Source organism: Dromaius novaehollandiae, chromosome 12 (assembly GCF_036370855.1).
Source record: "Dromaius novaehollandiae isolate bDroNov1 chromosome 12, bDroNov1.hap1, whole genome shotgun sequence".
In the NCBI taxonomy this organism is placed as follows: Eukaryota; Metazoa; Chordata; class Aves; order Casuariiformes; family Dromaiidae; genus Dromaius; species Dromaius novaehollandiae.
The window spans coordinates 5,058,611-5,080,026 of record NC_088109.1 but is presented as its reverse complement, the minus strand read 5'-3'; the positions used below and the strand labels follow the sequence as shown (position 1 = coordinate 5,080,026).

Here is a 21,416-nt window from a genome sequence, read left to right as displayed (position 1 = left end):
AAGCCATTCCTATTTTTAGTTGTGACCTGGAAAAATATAAAGAAACCACGCCAGTTACTATGAATATGAGCTATGAATGTTTGCTATACCTGCGTATGTTTGAATAATTACAAACCTTTAGGCTCTGCCTTGGGGTTTTTTGCTCAGAGCGCCTCTTCATACCTGAGCCATGCTTCATCTTTTGAATTCATGAGGTCTTAGCAGATTAAAAGTAAATAAAGGCAAAGGTCCACATGAAGTGCCAGCAAAGTCTCTATTTTTAAAAACAAGCTACAGATCTTACAGAGGCCTTTTTTGAGAAAGGCCTGTACTTCAATCTCTTTGCTCTAGACATGTGCTTGAATGTCTTCCAGAGGTTGGAATGCTCTTGAATCTTGACTCAAGACCGAGCAAGCACAACCGCAAAACCTGTAGCCAACAGTATGCTTGATGCAAAGCCTAACTAAATCCCCCAACTGAAGTGGGTTCTGGATCATGCTGTATGCTGCTCACATACTCTGGGACCTAGTCTGGCCGGTGTCAGAAATAATAGGATTTTTTCTCTCAGCTTGAGTGATAGTAAATCGGGAGTTGTCAACATCCTACATCAACTAGATCTGGTTTTCTCCCTTTAGAGCTATCATGACAATAATTTCCACAAAGAACAATTGTGAAAGGCCAATCTGAAAATTGTGTTCCATAGTGGAAGTGTGAACTCATCTTCACTTATATTGTACTTTTCCTCTGTGATTAAACACCATCACTGCCCTCTAAGATCCCTCCCTCTTTAAAAAAATAAAAACAGAAATCCTGTACTCAACCACACTGGAGTAAAAGCATCTTAAACACAGAACTCACTAATGTTGTAGATGTCGCAGAGCAGTAAGGGCAGCTGCCCCCTAAGGGACAGAGGGCCAGGAGCCCTCCAACGTCAGGCTGGGAAGTCCGTGCACCGGTCAGGGTCCTGATAACAGGATCCATGCCAGACACAGCTGGAGACAGGCACACCTACAGCTTAGCTGAGGAAGGGACTGCAGGCCCAGGCCTGAGCTTAAATGGAGCTCCTGGGCCCTGGGCAGAGGGTGTGGGGGGAGACCCCAGGTAAGGCTGGTAAGGGCCATTAAGGCCTGTCAGTGCTCTCAGGGTCCTGGCAGTAGCTGGTTGTTTTGAACACAGGAACAGTCACTGCGAACAGCTCACTCAGTGCTGTAGTCAAGTAAGATTTTAGCCATGATCTAGTATTAATTTTATGGTGCCTTAGTGTTGAGAATGTCTGCCAGTTTTGTTGGTATGTCTGTTCTTGTAGTCCTCAGAGATAAGTATGTCTTCCAGAGTGTTTTTGTTTCTGAGAACAAACTTAGGCTGATGTTATGTGAACTCTAATATATATATAAAAGAGTCAGATAGTTGCTGAGAGCTACTGTGTTTGCTTTTTATTTAGTGCTGCTTGTACGTAGTTGACTACCAGAGAAAGTGGCACATCAGGTTAAATATACCTAAAGCAAAAACAGGGGAACAACTCTTCTGTAACAGAGTATTGCTATTAAAATATTTCAGTTTCATGTTTGATCTGTTCATATAAATTTAAATGTTTATCATCAGTGAATGGCTAGTATGCTTTTCTTTGGTAGTTTGTGAACTATAAACAATAGAAAGTATAGGCAATCCTTAATAAAATGCAGTATTTCTACTACTCATCTCAGTAGAGCTATACTACAGATGACAATACTCTTTTCTTCTGTATGGTTATGTTTCTAATCTAGCAATCCAATTGATTTCCCTTGGGACATGAATAATTTGAAAGTGGTTAAGAAACTGGCAGGTTGTATTTCATCAATCAAAAATACCTGTTCATTACTGTGTCTTCCTGTTTTCTTTCTCACATGCAGATGATTGTAAATTGAACAGTGCATTTTTGTTTATTTGCCTGTGTATTCAATATAAGCAGCCTGACAATATTTATAATCATAGCTGTGGAATGACAATGTCAGTCATTGACAGTGAAGCACGATATCATTCATGTTTTTTTTAATCCTTAAGATGCTCAACTGCTTGAAAAAAGACAAACAGTTTTAAAGAACATTAAGACAAGTAATGATTTAATTGAGTGAATTTAAACGCAGAGTAAATTTGGCCCAATGGTCTTCTACAGGTTTCACATCAGTCCTTCCTGTGGTCAGTTCTGCACAGAATTATTAGAATGGCAATGGTATTGTATATCTTTACTGGTTTCTGTCACCCCGTGTTGCTGTTTTGTCCTTCATCTTGCCATGAGTTGCCAGATGTGAAAATGAAATGTATAACTAATGATCCTTCTACCACCTTGGAGCTGACATTCATAAAGTAAGAGAGAGTAATAAAAAGAAATGAACACAGCACACGTTTCATGGTTCAAGAACGCGTTTGACTCACAAAGGGAGTGAATCTGCCCAAAGATAGGTCGTAATGATATTGCATTGCCTACTGTGAAACTATTACAACATTAATATGAAAATGAAAACAGGTATTTACTCTGAATGCTTGTCTTTTGCTTACTAGTGATTTTTAGATTAAGGGATAATAGGATAATTCTGGTAAGAATATGAACAGAATCCCCAAAACATATAACGTAGAGGCAGATCCTCAGCTAGTCTAAATCAGGCTAACACTGTTGGACTCAGTAAAGTAGGTTTGAAGTACGCAAGTCACCGTAGCCTGTAGCTGTTTGAGTCAGTCCAGAGACTTAATTACTATCAGTATAGAAGGAACGTATTTGGTCAGTATGCAGTGGTTTCTGCAAGTCAAGCGTCCAACTGATCTGTATCTGCAGAATCTTTAACCTGTTCAAAAACTGTTTCTGACTTTACAGGAAAGTATCTTCTGTTGCCTTATCCCTCTGACTGTGTGATGTCTGAAAAGGAAGAGAAGATTTTTATGAATTCTAAAACTTGGAGTTAATTAACAACCAGTTAAGTTTATCAGTGGTACAAGATTTTAATTCATTATCGTTCCTGCTTTTTTAATAATAATTTTAAAAATTGTATTTCCTTACTAATTGTCTATGAAGTTTAAGAAGCATGTGCCTGCTGCTTTGCTGTGGCACTGTTGCTCTGGAGCAGCCCAGGGTACACAGCCCAGGTCTCTGTTTACTGCTGACAGTAAATACAGGAATTTTCATGACACTAATAGCTAGAATCAGTTTTCCTTCCAGAATGTCTCTCTCTGGTTGTTTTTTTGTTTGTTGGGGGCAGGCTGTTTTGTTTCTTCAGTTATGCTTTAGGAAGTTACGTGTGTGTCTGAGAAGTCCTGAATGTGCCCAGCCCGACAGGAACTCCTTGTACGTCTTGGCATGGTCAGGGCTTCTGCATCTGTGCTACGTTTGCACTACTCAGTGGGTTCATTGCTTCTAGGCTATGGGAGATGGGTTGGCTGTGCATGTTGCACGTGCATGATAAATCCTACGCGAGCATGACAAATTTTCTTCCAGGGAACATTTTACTAAAATTTATATTCGGGAAAGTTTCTAAGTAGGAGGTGTAGGAGTAAATTGCCTCCATTGTACTATCGTGTAAAAGGATGGATGCAGACTCTGAAAGCAGTGTGGCTGACCTAATGTATGCTGTCACGCTGGATGATTTCTGGCAACTGGCTTGTGAGCTGGCATACAGAGCTAGGTTACGCTGAATAAGCTTTTTGTTCATGTCTTTCTCCTTTATATTTTGTTTAAGAAATTTGAAGTATTTTTCATTGCAAATTATCTCCAAGTTGGTCAGCGTCCCACCCAGAAGTGGAGCATTAGCGATTTCTCTGAATCAGGGGGTATATCTGCGTAGCCATCAAGTAAGCTGGTAGTGTTGATTCCTAACCTACCTTTTGCTTCATCTTCATTGAGGTTTGTAAGCTCTGTAACTGAGAAGCTGGCAGTAGATTTCAGAGAGTGCAAAGGTCGTTTTAACCAAATATCTATTAAAATAGAAACAGGTCTTGGTTGCTCAACAGTATTTGATTGGAAACTGCTCTTTTGGGTCACAGGATATTGATCACTTTTATTTTCCAGGATATGTAAACAACCCCCTATAACCTCTTTCTCTCTGAAAATAATTTGTCTTGTCATATGATGAATTCTGTAACTCAAAAACGAGTTCAATTCAAGTCCGCTACTTGAAATTGGAAAGTTAGGCGCTGGTTATACTTCACTTCCTAATCTTTCACTTTGTAAATACTTTGACATGAAGGATAGGTTTAGTGGCAAGCACTTCCAGAGGCTTTTGTTGTAGGTTTAGGCTTTCAGTTTTAAGCCAGTAGCCAGGATAGAGAGATGCTCAAATCACCTGTGTCTGTATAGCAGCATGGTGCTTATCTAATAGTCAAAAAAAGAATGCAGATGTAGAGGCACAAACATTTTATTCCTCTTGACTATTCAGTATGGAAGTACTGTTCAAACTGCAAACAAAGAAATCTACTCGTGTTAATAAAGCAAGATGTATTGAATGCTATCGCATTAGCCCTTTGCTGAATAAGACACCTTTTGTTTAAAAGATGAGTTTCTAATTTATCACTAAGTGTAGTAGCGATAGGTGCGTGTTTAGAATCCTGTTTGACTCTGCACAAACTATGCTTCTGTCTTGTTGTATTGTACCTATTTTTATTCAGGACTGATTCAGAGATTTATGAGGATGCAGTTGAACTTCAGCAATTCTTTATTAAAGTTCGAGATGAACTGTGTAAAAATGGAGAGATTCTTCTGTCACCAGCTCTCAGCTATACCACCAGGCATCTTCACAGTGATGTAGAGAAGGAAAAGAAGGAAAAGTTGCCCAAAGAAATAGAGGAGGATAAACTCAAAAGAGAGGAGGAGAAGAGAGGTAGCTATTTTTCTTTACATCAGTATGAAATATGTTAATTGAAAAACATGCCTATGCATATGATGCATGCTCTGCTCTTTCTGCAGCTTCACCTACTGAAGGAACCTTAATAGTCCCTCTGATTGCCCAGTCAGGGATCTTGTAATTTAAAGTTATGAGGAATTTATTTTATTCTGATCCTTGTAGGCCAAGCCATATGGCTTTAAGAAAGACATATAGCTAAATGCTAACCTTACGTAAACTGTTTAATCAGAACAGGTACTGGCAGTCTTATTCCAAGGATATGATAAAAGAAAACAATAGTTTTTAATATATCTTTCTTTCTACTAATAATAAACTCAGCAAAGACTGTTCCAGTTGACTTTTTGTCATTTCTTTTTTTGGCAAATACCAGCTTTCTTTATGTTTGCTGATAGTGTTATCTATGATCATGCTTTTAATGCTCATGTTGAGGTAGGCCTTTTGCATCTTCTGAAGAACAACTGGCTTGAACAATTCCTTAGGGCAAGAAGCCTACTGTGAAGGTCTCTTGTGTTTCACATTCCCTGGCTCTTCCTGTGCATGTAATGGCTGTAAAGGGACAACAGCTGTGATGCCCTTTTTCTCTCTTCCTATGAGAAAAACAAACAAACAAACAAACAAACAAAAACCCAAAGAAAGAGAAACATGCCTGAAACAGGCTTCTGAGCTCATTGCTATCAGTGAGTTCTTCTTCTCTCACTGGGGAGCCTCAATAAAACTTACGTGTAAAAGCAGTCCACAGTCTTCAGCAGCACCAGTAACAGGAAGGAGAGACTAGGTGAGGCACAAAACATGCTTTAACCCTTTCTTCACACTGAAATTCAGTGGTAGGGGGGTATCGGGTACCATGTGGCACTTTTGCATTGACCCTTTAGGAACAGAAAGCATTGCTTTCTTTTTGGTATCTGATTGCATAGCATCTAGAACAGTGGGTTCCTGATCCTCAGCTGCAGCATGATGATCTGCCTGTATGAAAGACTAATTCATCCTAACGTATTAAACACTGACACTATCTCTAGGTAGCCTGCAAACTTTATTAACCTGTAGTAATGTTCCTGCTTGCAGACGTCTTCCTCTTTTGGGCTTTCATGTGCTCTTGGATGCACATTACGCTCAACAATACTAACAAAACTACTGACTGCTTTATAAATAATTATTAGTCATTACTGTTTTAGTGGTAATTCATTAAGCCAGGTCCTTTAACTCAATTTCTGAAGAGCAGAGGTATGATTTAAAAAGTTGCTAGTCTATTTCTAGAGTGCCTCTTTTATTCCTTAGGTGGCTCAAAGGCTTTGGCACATGATCAAATTTTGACAAGTTAGAGTGTCTACTTAAAGGAGGTTGAAATTTTGTGTGCAGTGTCTTTTATTTGTCTTTCACAGAAGACTGACCTGTCCAGCATTTTACAAAGGGTGAGAGCATTCACATCAGCAGTAATGGCTAACGTGTAAATATGGATGTACTAACTTCTATCTTCCCCTTTTTTTCTTCTTGAAATAAGAGGCAGAAAAGAGTGAAGATTCTTCTGGATCAGCTGGCCTGTCAAGTTTGCATCGGACCTACAGCCAGGACTGCAGCTTCAAGAACAGCATGTACCACGTAGGGGACTATGTCTGTGTGGAGCCTGCTGAAGCCAACTTGCAACCTCACATAGTCTGTGTTGAGAGACTGTGGGAAGACTCTGCCGGTAAGAATGTCTTTGCTATAGGAGAACAATGTGGTGAAACTTACCATTGCTATTTAAAACTTCCAAGTTAAGCCTTTTCTGCGTAGAAATTATTTCATTTACAGCAGTGTGTGGGGGCTGGTGAGTATTTTTGCTTGTTTCTGAATTACTTTGTTCCAAAGAATATCACAAATACAGAGTTAAAGTTCTTGAGTCAATACACACCCTTTCCCCCCCCCCCCACCTCCCCCCACACCCCCACAAATTGTAAGCATCCTACAGAATAGGCTCTTCTGGGTGGGCTGGGCTAGCTGTAACTCAAGTGCAGCTGTGTTTATTAGGAGAGACTGAAAGGGCTTCACTTTGGAGAGAAGTCTGAAGCAGGATATAATTAATGTTACAAAAATCATATAGTTGGTGGATAAGGTGAATGCAGAAATACCATTCAGCAGATCTTATGGTACTAGAATTAGAAGGCCCTCACTGACATTAGTAGGTCAAATTAAAACATGACAAAGTGTCTGGGGTTTTAATGTGGTGGGTAGTAAGGCTCTGGAATCGACTTCCCCAGGAGCTTGTGGAGGCAGCTTCAAAACTGGGTGAGAGAAGTCAATGTACTACAGGTTTAAAACAGATAATAAGGTGAATAGCCAGAGAATAATAGCCAGATAAAGAGAATAGCTCTCTAACACCCCTAAACCAAATCAACCACAGACAGTGGCAAAGCTTGCGTGCTTTCCCTTAATAGCCCGTCCTGCTGACTCCATCGGATAGAGCGTATTGGGCTAGATGGATCACTGGTCTGGCGAGTTGGATGTTTCTTAAGTTCTTTGTCTGCTGTGGAGAAAGTAAATAGCACTTTTTAAATTCTGATTCAGTCCACAGATTACAAATTCTTTGATTTAGAAAAATAGCATATATCCCCAATTTCTTTTTAAATGGATAAGTTATAATTTGATATTTTTGTCACAGCATAATGTGGAAGGAATAGTTCTTAAAAAGCTTGAAACCCTTCATCCAAGGGTCTTGAAACATCTGGCTCTTCGAATAATCAGGCGATTATTGTGTAGACTTTGAAGCCACTTCGAGGCCTGAAAGTCAGGATTTTAAATAAGTTGCCGACTGTATTTCCCATAGCCATCTGGCTCAACAGAACTAACATCTCCTTTGTTTTGCTGAGTCAGATTTTCTTAGGAAAAAAACAGCTTGCAAGTTTTTGAAGTAACTAAATTTTCCTCATCTGAAGCAGTTAAGGAACGTTGCCTTGTTTTAAATGGGTTAGATTTACTCCCAGTATGAATTGCTATATGGCCGTTTAATTATGAAGACAATCTATGGTTGGTTTTGTTTGCTCATGCAATAGAAAACATACCTTTTTACATCTTCTCTTCCCTCCCTCCCTCCCTCTCTCCCTCTTTCTTTTCCTATGTTAAAGGAGAGAAATGGTTGTATGGCTGTTGGTTTTATCGACCAAATGAAACATTTCATCTTGCAACACGAAAGTTCTTGGAGAAAGAAGTTTTTACAAGTGACTATTACAATAAAGTTCCTGCTGGCAAAATTTTAGGCAAATGCGTGGTCATGTTTGTTAAGGTGAGAGACTCTTTGGACTAATTTGTTAAATAAGATGTTTTCCATTATTTTCTTGAAGAGGTGTGGGTGTTCTGATATGCAGGCATATTCGAACAGTACTTTATAAAACAGAACTTACTTCGTACTGTGTTCTTCATTTGCTTTGTGGTACATGTAGCTCATCCACGGTGGAGCAGAAGTGGTATAAAGTGATGGTGCTTTCCAGTGCTGGTTGGTTTGTAGAATCATATACATATTACATAGTTTACTGACTTTTGAGAGGATATAGTAGAGAAACCGCAGGTAATTTCTGAAAGGTTCCCTTAAAAGGGAGTAGATAGGTTTTGGGCAGAGGGAGACTTGCATGTCTTGGCGGTTCAGTAACAGGATGAAGTCTTTCATCTTTGTCTCAAGTTTGATTCCACATAGTTCCCTATGCTGAACATTTTTGGCCTGTTTGAGCCATGTCAATATTTCAGCCAGTTCTTCAAAGGCAGTGTGTTTAAGGAAAGAAGTGTTACTGCTGGTGAGGACATGGACGGGTATTACTGTCAGATATCAACAGGCATGGAGCTTACAGTGTTTTTCACAACTCGGTGGTTGCGGTCTCTTTCCCGGTCAAAGCTCAGAAACCTTGTAAAGGCAGTTTGGGTCTTCAAGTCTGCTTGTACTTGTTAACGTACTTTCTTGGTAGATGAATGAAACCTGACTTCTTCTCACCTGGCAACCTGGTGCCTGTACTGAATTTAGCATGCACTTTCTTCTTCTCCAAGGGTGGGGTTTCTTGTTGTTTGTTTCTAATTTTTAATGTAACTCGGAGTCAAACTGTGAGAGAGAAACTCAGTGGGAAGGTTTTATTAAAAGTGTTTCTGATAAATACATAGGAAAAAACAGGGAGCATGAGAGGGAGTTAACAGTGTATCTGTGGTGTGTGTGTGTTCCTGAAAGACTTCATCTAAAAGTATTTTCTTCAATCCACAGGAATATTTTAAATTATGTCCTGAAAACTTTAGAGATGAAGATGTCTATGTCTGTGAGTCACGTTATTCTGCGAAGACAAAATCTTTTAAAAAGATTAAACTGTGGACTATGCCCGTTAGCTCTGTAAGATTTGTCCCACGAGATGTGCCTCTGCCTGTGGTCCGTGTTGCTTCTGACGTTGAGTAAATCTTTTCCATTTTATTCACATCATGATAAAACGAGGGAATTCCTTCTTGTGAGATCTTGTCTTGATGCACAGTAAGGGGATATCCTGTGTTTTGATGAGCTTTCTGAAATCTGGGACTGGAAGGTCAAATGAGGCACGGTGTGAGCTTTGACTAAAAAGCAATGAATTCAGTAGAGCCAATGGTATGAATTGGCACACCGTATGTAGAATGTTGCTGGTGTTGTATAGGAGAGTTGAGTCATGAAATTTTTATGAACGTTAATTTTGGCCAAATACTTAATTCCTGCCTCCTAAGCATATTACTGTGCTTTAAAACAAATCATCAACATAGGCTGGCAGGGCTTAGCCAGTTGACAACAGTGAAGCAACAGAACAAAAAAGGGCCTGTGAATTACTGTTCTGGCAAAATTACAGCTTTGGTTGTTAAATAGCAAAGTTAGCAACATACGTAGCGGTGGCGTAAAGATTAAAAAAAGAGAAGTGTTTTTTTTTACTTGCCCTGGCATGTTTTTATTTATGTGATTGGTTTTCACTCTTTTGCAAGTTTCTAAATGCATGCTCTTCTGTAGGACAAAGGAGATGTTCCAGTAGAAATGTCCAGTGGAGAACCTGGTTGCCATTACTTTGAACAGCTCTGTTACAATGATATGTGGCTTAAGGTTGGGGATTGTGTCTTCCTAAAATCACATGGGTTAGTGCGAGCTCGAGTAGGAAGGTGGGTGCAACTTCTTTATTTGCAGTTTGCGTCTATAAAAGTAACTTGGACCAAAGATTGGCTTGTTGCAGAAAGTAGAAAAGAGGATGATGGGAAAAGATCTTCTGCATGAAACAAAATGTTAGAAGCTTTTAACAGACTGAGGTAGAAGCATGGCAAGCTAAAAAGATGGTGCAGCCGTAGAGTTGGAATAGAGATGACTTCCAGACTGTCGTTCTGTACTCAAAGGTTTTTCCCGGCAGTCGTCTTGAACAACACGGTGTGTTCAGCTGTCTCCTGTATGAGGGATGGCCATTCACTTCCGTCACTGGTTTGTTTTTCTTTCTAGAATTGAGAAGACGTGGGTGCGAGATGGAGCAGCATATTTTTTTGGTCCAATCTTTATACATCCTGAAGAAACTGAACATGAACCAACTAAAATGTTCTACAAGAAGGAAGTGTTTTTGAGTAACTTGGAGGAGACCTGTCCTATGACTTGCATTTTGGGTAATTATTAACAACCTTAAATCCAACGGATTCTCTCTTTCTTTTCTTAAATGTCTTAAAAATCTGAAGTGATTTATAGTTACATGTAGGTTTGATTCCAAGTAATTTTTTTCATCTTGAGAGGAGGAGGAGACCGTTTCCACAGTGTTGCCTGTCTCTGGGACCTCTGGTGAGAATTTTCATCAACAGCAGGCTTTCTTACAAAACAGAATTACGTTTATGTTACCAAAGCTGAATGTTGCCTACAACCAGCGGACAGAAAAGTCGTTAGTGTCATTATTCCAATATATTTTACCTGGAAAGTCCTGAAAATCTGCTTGAAAAGAAAGTCAAAATGGGCTTTATTGAGTAAGAGGGATGACTATGTGTACCTCGTTTTGTAGCTAAGATTCTGTGCTAAATACAGTTAACTGAGTAGTTTTCTTGTTCTTAAAAAACCACAAAAGCTGCATTGGGTTGGTGTAGGTTTCTCATGTTATTTAATGTACGGATGTCAGTTGGTTTATTTTCTGTAGCCAAATAGCGGGATTTTTCTAGACTTGCAAGAATTTGAGTGTCCACGCTTTTTATAAAATGTCAGCAAGTGTGGCCTCCTTCTTACTCAGCTCTTTCATTTTTGCAGGAAAATGTGCTGTTCTGTCATCCAAGGACTTCCTCTCCTGCAGACCAACAGAAGTCTCTGAAAATGATGTTTTTCTTTGTGAGAGCCGCTACAGTGAAAGCGACAAACAAATGAAGAAATTTAAAGGGCTCAAGAGGTTTTCACTCTCCGCAAAAGTTGTAGATGATGAAATATACTGTTTTAGGTAAAACTGTTATGGGAATGAGGCGATCACATGAGTACTCTTCTGTGAAGAAATCATGGTTGTAGGAGAAGGTGAAACGTGAATAATTTGACTAATCGCAATCTTTCAGGGTTTGGGGTTATTTTGGTTTTGTTCTGCTTTTTTAACATCTTGGGAAGGAGTCCAGATAACGTCAGCCTTTACATCCATGTTTCACTGTCTTTGTACCAGTGGATATTTTCTTTTCTCCAGGCTTCAGTAGAGGTCATTACATTACCAGATGTGTAAATCCCCTGGGATGGAGTTAAAATGCCTGTCATGCTGAGGTCCTCATTATGGGTAACAAATAGCTTTCCAGCTGGTGAACATTGATATAAATAAAAACATTGATTTCTAACTTAAGTAACACTGCATCTTCCACAGAGTTTAAATTTTAACTGCTTTCTCTTGCAGAAATGAAGAATTTTCTGCCTTGAAATCCCCTTCTATCCTAACTCACACAATATACACACAAAAAAAAAAAAAAGAAAAAAAAGAAACCAGCGAGGTCTGACTCTGGCCATGGACACTGAGTGATCTCTGCTCAGTGTCCTAAAAGGAAGCACAGACAATTGCCAAGTCACTATTGTTTCCATGTTGTTCAAGTTGATAGAAAGAAAGTTGGTTTTGTTACCTTGTTTTTCTTAAATTTACAAAATACCTGACAATCAGCAAATTACCAAAAGCAGTTTAGCTTGCTTCTGTTGTAATTACAGTAGTATTTAGGCGTTGCCGTTATTTAAGAATGCTAGTTTAAATCAAACCTGAACAAAAGGAGGCGGACCTGCTAATCTGCATTGTTCTTGAATTCCTTTTGTAATATCTGATTTACGTGTTTATTTGTGCACTCACCTCAAAATACGATATGTGTTATGTATGTATACTCTAAAAGGTGAGTATATTCTCATCTGCTTTTTCTCTTCCTACTCCACCTTTTAGAAAACCTATAGTTCCTCAGAAGGAGCCATCTCCCCTACTAGAGAAGAAGATCCAGCAACTAGAAGCAAAATTTGCTGAGTTAGAAGGAGGTGATGAAGACATAGAAGAGATGGGAGAAGAGGAAGGAGACATCGCTGAAACACCTTCTATCCCTCAGCTTCAGACCCCATTGGCTAGCGAACTGGATATAATGCCTTACACTCCACCTCAGGTAAAGATCTTCCCTAAGAAACCTTTAAAATTTTTTATTCCTCATTCTTTTTTCAGCCCAAACAAACAAACAAACAAAAAACCAGCAGAAACATTTTATCACATACACAGAAGAGATTTCTATTTCAGTTTAGTAGTCTTTGGAATAATTTTACAGAAGAGTTTAGCATATCCAATATGATATTCATGATTGTAATATTTAAGTCCATTTGAATACTCTTAAAGGAACCAGGACATTGAGGAAATCTTCTGGGGTTGTAACATACAACATTTTTGTATTTCTCATTAGTAGGATTTTTGTGACACTTATTAAGAAATATCAGGTCCTTATGTTAAATATATGTAAAGTTTTATTCTAATACTCAATTAACATAACATCCATTTCTAAGCCTTGAAAAAGACCAGCAATTTGGGTGTTATATTTTTGATACATTTTTAGAAAATGCTGTATGTCCTTCCTGAAGGACAAAGAGATGACTTTTTTTTCTGCATGGACACTGAAAATCACTGGTTGGTTTTGCGTTATCATTCATGCTTGGAAATCAGAACTTGTAGAAAGTTAGAATAAAAATAATCAGAACTTTTTATGCGTCTTGCTGGACATCCCAGAAGTTTGAGAATTAGTCTGCTGGTGAATGGACAAGAGGTAAATGACAAATCATCGTGTGGTTATGTGCCACTTGAATGTGGCACGAGTCATTGCTGCTGCCAAACTGGGCATTTTTGTCTACCTTCCCTCTCTTGCTGTGTCTGTGACAAACCCTGGCGTTCCCATAACTGAGGGGTAAAGCAGGGTGGGGAGTTGCTTTATCAGAAAACTAACCTAACCAAAAAGTTTGTTTGCAGTTGGATTAAATCCTTTATCTGTTTCCATCACGTTCTCACAATACAATTGTCAGCATAGAAATAAACTTTCTTCTTCATCCCATCCTGGTCTTGCTCTATTTATATCCTCATTGAAAATTACCTTTTTAAACAGAACTCTTAGACAAAAGGCATGCATTTTCTTCACGTTCTCTTAAATGTGTGGAATTTTATTTAACAGTTATGTAAAAACAAAAATCTGTACTTTCTTTTTTCTGATAACAAGAGAAGTACTTACACCAATCACAAGGAGTCAAGACAAGTGAACATCTGGTATTGTGGGGTTTGACAAATAGGTGGATGCCAGTCTTTCTGCTGCAGTTTGCTGTGAAGCAAGAAGTAGAACCTGAAGTAAAGGAAGATGTAGAACTCTACTTTTTCATTAGCATTATGGCTGACAAAAGGCATAGAAAAGTGATCTGGTGTTGAGTCTCAGGCTTATTTCTTCTCTTACAGCTTCTAAAACTGCAAATGCAATTATCTGACTCCGAAAAGATTCTATTAAAAATTGTTGCATTAGAGATGTAAAATTATGGAATATAGAAGAACTGAATTCAGAATTCTGATAATTTTTCCAAGCCCTGTTTTCCCTTCCAGACTGATGAGTGGGTCTTTATTTGGATTACTGTTATCAAAACTTTGTTGCAAGCACTGCAAAGGCAAACCAACTGGACAGATGTGTAGCTATCTAAATGCAGATATATGAGAGGCCAAATGTATCTCTGGATTTTTCCCTTTTCTGAATTGGGAACTCTCCATCTGCTAATGCGGGCTTGCCTCAGAAGCCAAGATGGGTTGTACATGGTCTGTGTTTCATCTCAAGACCTGTGTGGGGGTTTCTTCGCTTCCTCCATCATAAAGACAAACCTTGAAGACTTCCTCCCAAAAAGACGCATGTTCCCTTTAGGTTTGCAATGAAAACATTAAAGGTGGGCTGCCATTTGAAAATGAATACCACAAAGTTTAGGAATCACCTACAAGTATGCCTGAGTTTATCCACTACCTGGCTTAAATTAATGAGCAGGACGTTTTAAGCATCTTGGTATAGCTGAAGCTTTGTATTTAGCTGAGAGAAGAGTGTTGGATTGGCGGGCTCAGAGTGGTGAGTGAAAGGAGTAACATGGCTGGAATTTCAGGATAGGAAGAAAAATTGGCATGCATTTTTCTCTTCTTTTCTTTTTTGTCTTTGAACTATTTGAAAACAATTGCAGTCTTCCAGATGGGAGACATTTGTAATGGTCAAGATACAAGGAGGGGCTTTGGAGGATTTTGGAATGATACCCACGTTGTGGGCCTTACGGATTAAAGAACAGGGGAACATTTGGTCTCCCGTGACAAGTATATGTGGAAAGAGTCTGAGAAGTAAGGGTTCCAGCTGTGGTATCCCAGCTGTTGTGAGAATAGGTTACAGGGTTTTTGATGGCTGGAGATGTCAAGGAGCTTGCAACGGGAACAGCCAGGGTAGGAAGCACTGGGTTGGTAGAACTGAGCAAGGGAGCAGATCTTTAACAGAACATAATATTTGTTATTTGTCAACATACAGCTGGTGAGATGAATGTGCTGTGCAGGTGACAGTGATCAGCAAAACCGGGCTTTGGGTCTTTTCAGGGAGGAATGGGTACTTAGGTAATGGCAGATGAACACTAGAAAGGGAGGGAAGTCTGGCAGGCAAAATATAGAGCACTTGGGGATGAGGAGAGAGGAGGATGGAGTCAAGAAGATAGGAGCTGCAAAGGTGCCGGAGGAAGTGTGGAAGCAACTTCCTAAAATGTGCAATGGCAAATAAAGAGTTTTACTCGTGTCTGCAATGTTTCTGAACAGCCTCGTGAACGAAATCTGTGACACAGGACAAATCTTTTTTTGTTCTCTTTATGGCCTCCCAAATCAATCACTTATTTGCTAGCCAGCCCAATCTTAGTCCTCTCGTTGAGTTTGGAATAATATCAGCCAACAGAAATATTCTTTGTTCTGTTTACTCCGATTTTTTTGAAGTCTCAGTTACGAGGTTGGCCTTATGTCTGGAAGGGTTAAAAAGGATCAGATCATTGTTTTTTTTCTTCTGTGTGCTTTCCTTAAGTGTGTGTGCTGTTGTCATTTGTCAGGAGGAGATGCCCCTCTCTTTAGGGGCCATAAGTTTGCATGGTCCTTGTACAAATGTATACAAGAGAAATGTGGGAACACTTTTAAATCCTATTTCTTACAACTTTGGATTGTGTATGTTGAGAAGTTTCTCTTTTGTATACTTGTGGTCATAACTGCTTTTTCTCACAGTCCACTCCCAAGTCGGTTAAGGGCAGCACCAAGAAGGAGGGATCAAAAAGGAAGATCAGCATGAGTGGTTACACCTTATTTAGCAGCGAGATGAGAGCTGTAATTAAAGCTCAGCACCCAGACTACTCCTTTGGAGAGCTCAGCAGACTTGTAGGAACTGAGTGGAGAAACCTGGAAGCAACCAAGAAAGCGGAATATGAAGGTAAATAAAAACTAAAATTACAAACTCTCTTCTGCTTTTTTCTTTCTAAATATGTTCATTACTTTTATTCAGATGGCAGGTTTAATAAAAGAAGATATTTATATTTGTGTTCTGGATGTACCTTAAAGAGAAGTTCATATGAAGAGATGACTGAAGAGGAGCAAAGACTGTATTTAAGTTATGTAGTTCACTGTGTCAGTATGATGCCTGATTATTTAAAAGTCTTTGCCACAAATAACTATCAACAAAGGCAAAGAAGATGGGGAAAAACAGAAGTAAAGGAGCATGGAGGAAAATTGCTGGAAGTCAATTGGAAAAATTGCCTGTGAAAGTTTCCTTAAAGGAGGACTGGGGGGAGGCAAGAAAGGGGATTTTGGCAGGAAGTAAGAAGCTCCTCGGAGCTGAGAGGCAGGTAGGAAAGCATACAGTGGAGCAGGAAAAGGTTCTTTGATTAACTGGACTCAGATTCTTAAGAAGTTTTAGTGGAATAAAATCAAGGATACATCCTCTGTTACAGTACTGGGAATATGACCTGTTGTTCAGTCTCAGTATTATTTAAGAGTTGTAACTAATTTTGTTGAGAGATCTCATATCCTCAGGAAGCCTAGAAATATATCCTAGGCAGGAGATACTTTAGAAAGACCTTTCTTTCTTTCTTTCTTTCTTTCTTTCTTTCTTTCTTTCTTTCTTTCTTTTTCCTTCTTTCCTTCTTTCCTTCTTTCCTTCTTTCCTTCTTTCCTTCTTTCCTACTGATCATTGTGCATGATTTTTCATCAAAATCAAAAGACAGTTGATCTTTGAAAGCAGTCCCTATCCAAACCAAATACATTGGCTTAACATCTAGACTTACTGCTATAGTTAATAATGTGTCAACACTTCCAGTATGAAGCCCCCCCCCCCTTCTTTTTTAGGCAACTATTGCACTTTTATTGGAAGAAAATACTACTTTGGATAGGAAAGTTTCAACACTCTCTAGAAAGCTATTGCCTGCTTAAGTCAGCCTTAGCTGAGTAGGACTAGGAGTAGGCTAGCGCGTCATCACTTCGTAGCTTAGAGCAGCTTGATGTCTTGCATTGGAAGACATGGCTGTAACATAACAGTAGCAACAGTGTCTGTCCACTGTGTTTATGATTGCCTAAGTGCTTCCTTTTGAGTTTTAGACTGCAGTTTCTCAGGCTTGGTGTCTGCCGAGAGCCAGACTTGCTTTTATTTGCTTTTGAGCGATTGGGGTGGGGTTACAAAGCGTCCAAACTGTGTTTGCTTACCACGTGTGAGGGAGAGAGACTCCCTTCCTTGCACTGCGACAACTCAAAATTTATGTGCTCTCTGGCGTAGACGCTGCAGCAGAGAGCAGGAAACTGGCAGGGTTTGACATCTCAATGAAAAAATGCCTTTCCGTGTTTTGGTGAAATGTAGTTTGCGTTTTAGATGCATTTTGACCTATTGAAAATTGCACTTGGTATATATGGAGGATAATAGTTGATTTTTAGCAATAGCCAAAGAACAGGCTGCATTGGAAAGGCCTGCATGATTAACTCCTCAAAATAGAATAAGATAATGCACAGAGACTGAGGCAACAGCCTGTTTTAAGGAAAAGCTATGGTCAAAGCAGCAGGTTTCCTTCTGTCTTTTGAGATGTGTTGGAAATGTCATTTGAGTGATCTCAAGCGCTGTCCTAAATAAATTATTTGGGATGAGATTCACTGAGGTGAATGCTCAAGACTGAGCTTCTTGACACCCTGCACTGTTCCCTTTTGGCAGTGTTATACGTTTCATCTGTTAGTTTTGTGCCAGGCAAGACATGGGGAGAGACTCGGAAAAACTCAGGTTTTGTCCTATGCTAGGTCCTTCTTCAAGGCTCAGCCCTCCAAAGTCTGATAAAACTGAATGCTTAAGAGTAATTCCTCATTCATCAGAGAGTCTCCAGAATTTTTGCTTTTGTATAACTTTTTTCTTTTTTTTTTTTTTTGGACTGGCCTGAAGTAGATATAGTCAGAACAGCTATTTCATCGTTTTCCTAAACACTTGCTCTGTTCTGAAGAGGATTATTTCATTTTTCTACTTCAGGATCTACCATATCTTGTGTATTTTGTGCTAAGTCATTTATGAGTTGCCTGTAGTAAATTTAGGAATTTCTATGCGTCGTCATCTCTTCTTGAAATGACAGAAATGAAAAGAAGGAAGGAAATGCCTTTAAAAATGGAACGGGTCTTTCGGTGTATGGCTATAGTTCCAGAAGCTGCACAAACAGCTCCTACAGGAGACAAATGTATGATACGCGTTTGAAGTCATATGCTAGGGAAAACTGGTAACATTGGCAGGATGCATAATTTAATCTCCTTGATGAACAGCTTGGCCTTGTTTGACAGAGGACCTCGATTGCTATTTTAGTGGCAGTTTGCATCTTTCACCAACCGCAAGAAAACTTCTAGCCCTGCATTCACTGTTACTAAAATTTGCTGGAGAGGTACGCTGCATTCATTTATTCTTTGTTGTTCCTCATTGCTTTCGGTAGGATATAATGTTCAGAGTAAACAAATCAGTAACTCGCATGCCCCAAAAGTACCCTGAGGGGGCACTGGGTATAGCTTCTTTTTTTGGTTGCTTGGTTTTGCTTTTTGTTTCTTTCTTCTTCCCATGACCCCTTGCCCTTCCCTTGATATCAAATTCTCTGGTCAGATGCCCCTGCAAGTAGATCTTTTATTGTTGTGGTCACAGTGAGAAACTCGATTGAGATAATGACCAGATTCATCATACCAAGGACACACATGACCTCCACTGAGCAGCACGATGTGAGTTAGACATCTTCAGCAACAAGGGAAAAAATAGCTCGAGAGGGACCAGAAGGGGGAAAAATGAGAGAGAGAAAGAGAGAGGCAGAGAAAGTATTTTGGGGGGTTCATCAAACTGCTGCCTGTTATGTTCCACACACTAAGGACCTATCCCCACTAGGGAAACTTTGCAAATGCTGCCCAGCTTTGCCACCGCTTTTCAGCTGCATCAGTAGTAAAAATGTTGGTAGCCCAAGAATAAACGGGCCACCGACTGGCACGGAGACCTGCTGTTTGCACCTTGCTTTAGGGCCCGTCTAGTAGACATGGTGCTGGAAATCCCAGCAGCAGCTGGCGGCGCGTCTGCCTGCGAGCTGCAGCCTTTGCTCTGCCTGGTTTAGCTGAGCCAGTGGTGTCGAAAGAAGGAACCTTTTGCCATGTTTTCCTAATGTGGACTGAGCCTAGTGCTGGACTGCTGCTTCGTGTCGGTAGCACTGGTGTTATTATCAAATTTGTCTTTTGACTTTTTAAATTTAAAAAAAAAGAAAAAAAACCTTTGTGGAATATTTTTCATGAAAGGTTTTTGACAAGTCTTAGCTGCAGCCACGTGCAATCAAATTATATGCTGTATGAGAAGACTGATCTGTTCTACTTGATATTTGACTAAACTATGCCAGTGTTTTACTAGTCCTTTTGAAATGAACAGACAATATTTTGGAATTCTGGGTTACAAAGCAGAACTGCAAATCTAAAATACTTTTACAGAGCGGGCAGCTAAAGTTGCTGAGCAGCAGGAGAGCGAGCGAGCAGCACAGCAACAGCAGCAGAATTCCTGCCCCCGGGCAGGCACTCCTGTCGGGGCTCTTATGGGGGTGGTGCCGCCACCAACACCAAGGGGAATGCTCAGTCAGCAGTTGACACCCGTTGCAGGTAAAACGTAGGAGCTACGACCATTTTTTCCTCATCCGCTCTATCAGCCCCCTTCATAACTCTGAACACTCTCTTGGGGCACGTTGTTCTTACTGAAGAAAAAGCTCAGCCTCTCCAGTCTTTCTTCCTAATCGATATACGTAACCGCAGCAGTAGCCTGATATTCCCACGTTACTTGATCCAGTAGCCTGGTGAAAACGCCGTGAGAAAGGCTTCACCTTGTGCAGTAGTCCCGTTCTGTTTGTATGCAGTTGTGTTTATTCGCTCTACCCTGCAGAGTTCATGTTTAGCCCTGCTACGGCGGGAAGGGAGAGCGCTGTATGTTCTTCCAGTGCATGCATCATCAGTGCCAGTGGTAAAGCAGGAGACTTTTTTTTAAATTTCTTTTTTATTGTCAGGGATATGAAAAATAAGCAGAATCCAAACCGAGTTTTAAATCCCAGCATGAGTTTACAGAATTGCCGATTAGCTACTGATAAGCAGAGCAGACCAGGAGCTAGTATCGTTATGAAGAAAGATACGAAATCCCAACATTGCCATTTTTATCAAGTGATTTTCAGGATAGAACTGAGCTATGAGAGCTTTTCCACAAGGTCCTTGTTACTAGGCGTTGTGCTTGTTACCAGCCATAATCCAACTTAGTTCATAGGGAGTGTGCCCAGAAGAAGTATTTCCAGGATCAGATCTGCAGGGTAGGCAGTGCACTGGAGAGTCTTTTGTAGGAGTCAGCCTTATATCTGCGAGAAAATGTACTAGATATGACATAATCAAGTTGTTTTTCTTCCCCCATTTCTGATTTTATAACAGGTTATCTAGATTATGTTAGTTCAGTAAGGAATAGCGCCGAGTCTGTAAAAACAAGAATATTGGGGGGTGTTTGGTTTGGGAGGCCTTGGTTTTTGTTTTTTCCCCGTAAGGCATTCCAGTTAGTCCATTTATTCTTTTGTCGTTTTGCTTTCCCATCTCACAGGCTGTGGCCATACTTTGGGCTGGCGGCCTGAAGTGTTTCCCATCATGATCTCTAAATGCCTTTTCAGGAAAGAGACTGCAGGGATGTTTAGACTGAAGGCACAGTGCTTACTTGGTTTGTGGTCTGCAGGTCACAGAAGCATTTGTTTACACTGAATTGCGTTTTTAAAAGAAAAAAATTGTTGTTGTTTGAAAACCTAGCAGATTTGGCTTGCATTGTGATAATTTTCTTCCGAACTGTTTGCAGTTGTTGTATTGTGTGTGTGTGTGTGTGTGTGTGCATATATATATACATACGTGTGTGTACATATATTTATATAAAAATAATATTTCTCCACTACTACTTTTTTGAGAGTCATGTACTTCAATCAACCTAGCAATGTCATCCTCTTTTCTTTTTTCTTTCTTTTTTCTTTTTTTTTTTTTAAGGAGATCACTTTTCCAATTTTTTTGCAGGTAGCAGTTGATAGGCAATAATTGCTATTATTAATCCTTTCTTAAAACTTTTCCAAGAATGTGGATTCTGCGCTTTGTATGTGCTAACTTCCTTCTTGTGGCAGCCTTCTCAAAAGCAAGCTTGTATTTAAGATCATCAGCTTATAATTCAAGCAGTCAGAAATTCAGGGCTCTTTACTTTGTCATTGTAAAACACTTCCTTAGAGTGGATGGTCAAATTGATCTATATAGACTGTTCCTATTTTTGTGGCCTGTTTTAAAAATGCAGTCTTCCTTCTTTTGGTCTCCACAAGTCTTTCTTGGAAGTATCTTGTTTATTCTGTCGAGACCTCTTTCCAATCCGCCTCCATCCTTAAGCCGTACAGCGGCAGCGTTCTGGGTGCATTCTGTTGCTTTTACCCCGTTCAGAGACCTGCTTCATCGTGGGACTTTTTTTTTTCTTTCTTTTATAGCCAACGAGGCCAAAAAATCTGGGCACTTTCTGAGATGCCCTTCTTCTAGTGGGCAGTGCTCTAGCTGCTTGCAAATT

General features: G+C 39.8%; 1 protein-coding gene across 6 annotated transcripts in view; it reads left to right on the top strand.

Moving 5' to 3' along the window:
• Window positions 1-21,416, top strand: part of LOC135329654 (protein polybromo-1-like) — a 36,270-nt gene that overhangs the window by 4,165 nt on the left and 10,689 nt on the right. For 5 of the 6 annotated variants that reach the window (XM_064518748.1, XM_064518743.1, XM_064518745.1 and 2 more), the window contains 9 exons: window positions 4,612-4,823; window positions 6,346-6,531; window positions 7,946-8,103; window positions 9,064-9,240; window positions 9,820-9,965; window positions 10,294-10,451; window positions 11,074-11,257; window positions 12,215-12,425; window positions 15,560-15,761. In XM_064518748.1, the coding sequence (XP_064374818.1) occupies window positions 4,612-4,823; window positions 6,346-6,531; window positions 7,946-8,103; window positions 9,064-9,240; window positions 9,820-9,965; window positions 10,294-10,451; window positions 11,074-11,257; window positions 12,215-12,425; window positions 15,560-15,761 (1,634 nt within the window). The remainder of the gene's footprint in view (window positions 1-4,611; window positions 4,824-6,345; window positions 6,532-7,945; window positions 8,104-9,063; window positions 9,241-9,819; window positions 9,966-10,293; window positions 10,452-11,073; window positions 11,258-12,214; window positions 12,426-15,559; window positions 15,762-21,416) is intronic. The other variant, XM_064518744.1, reaches the window with a different exon arrangement.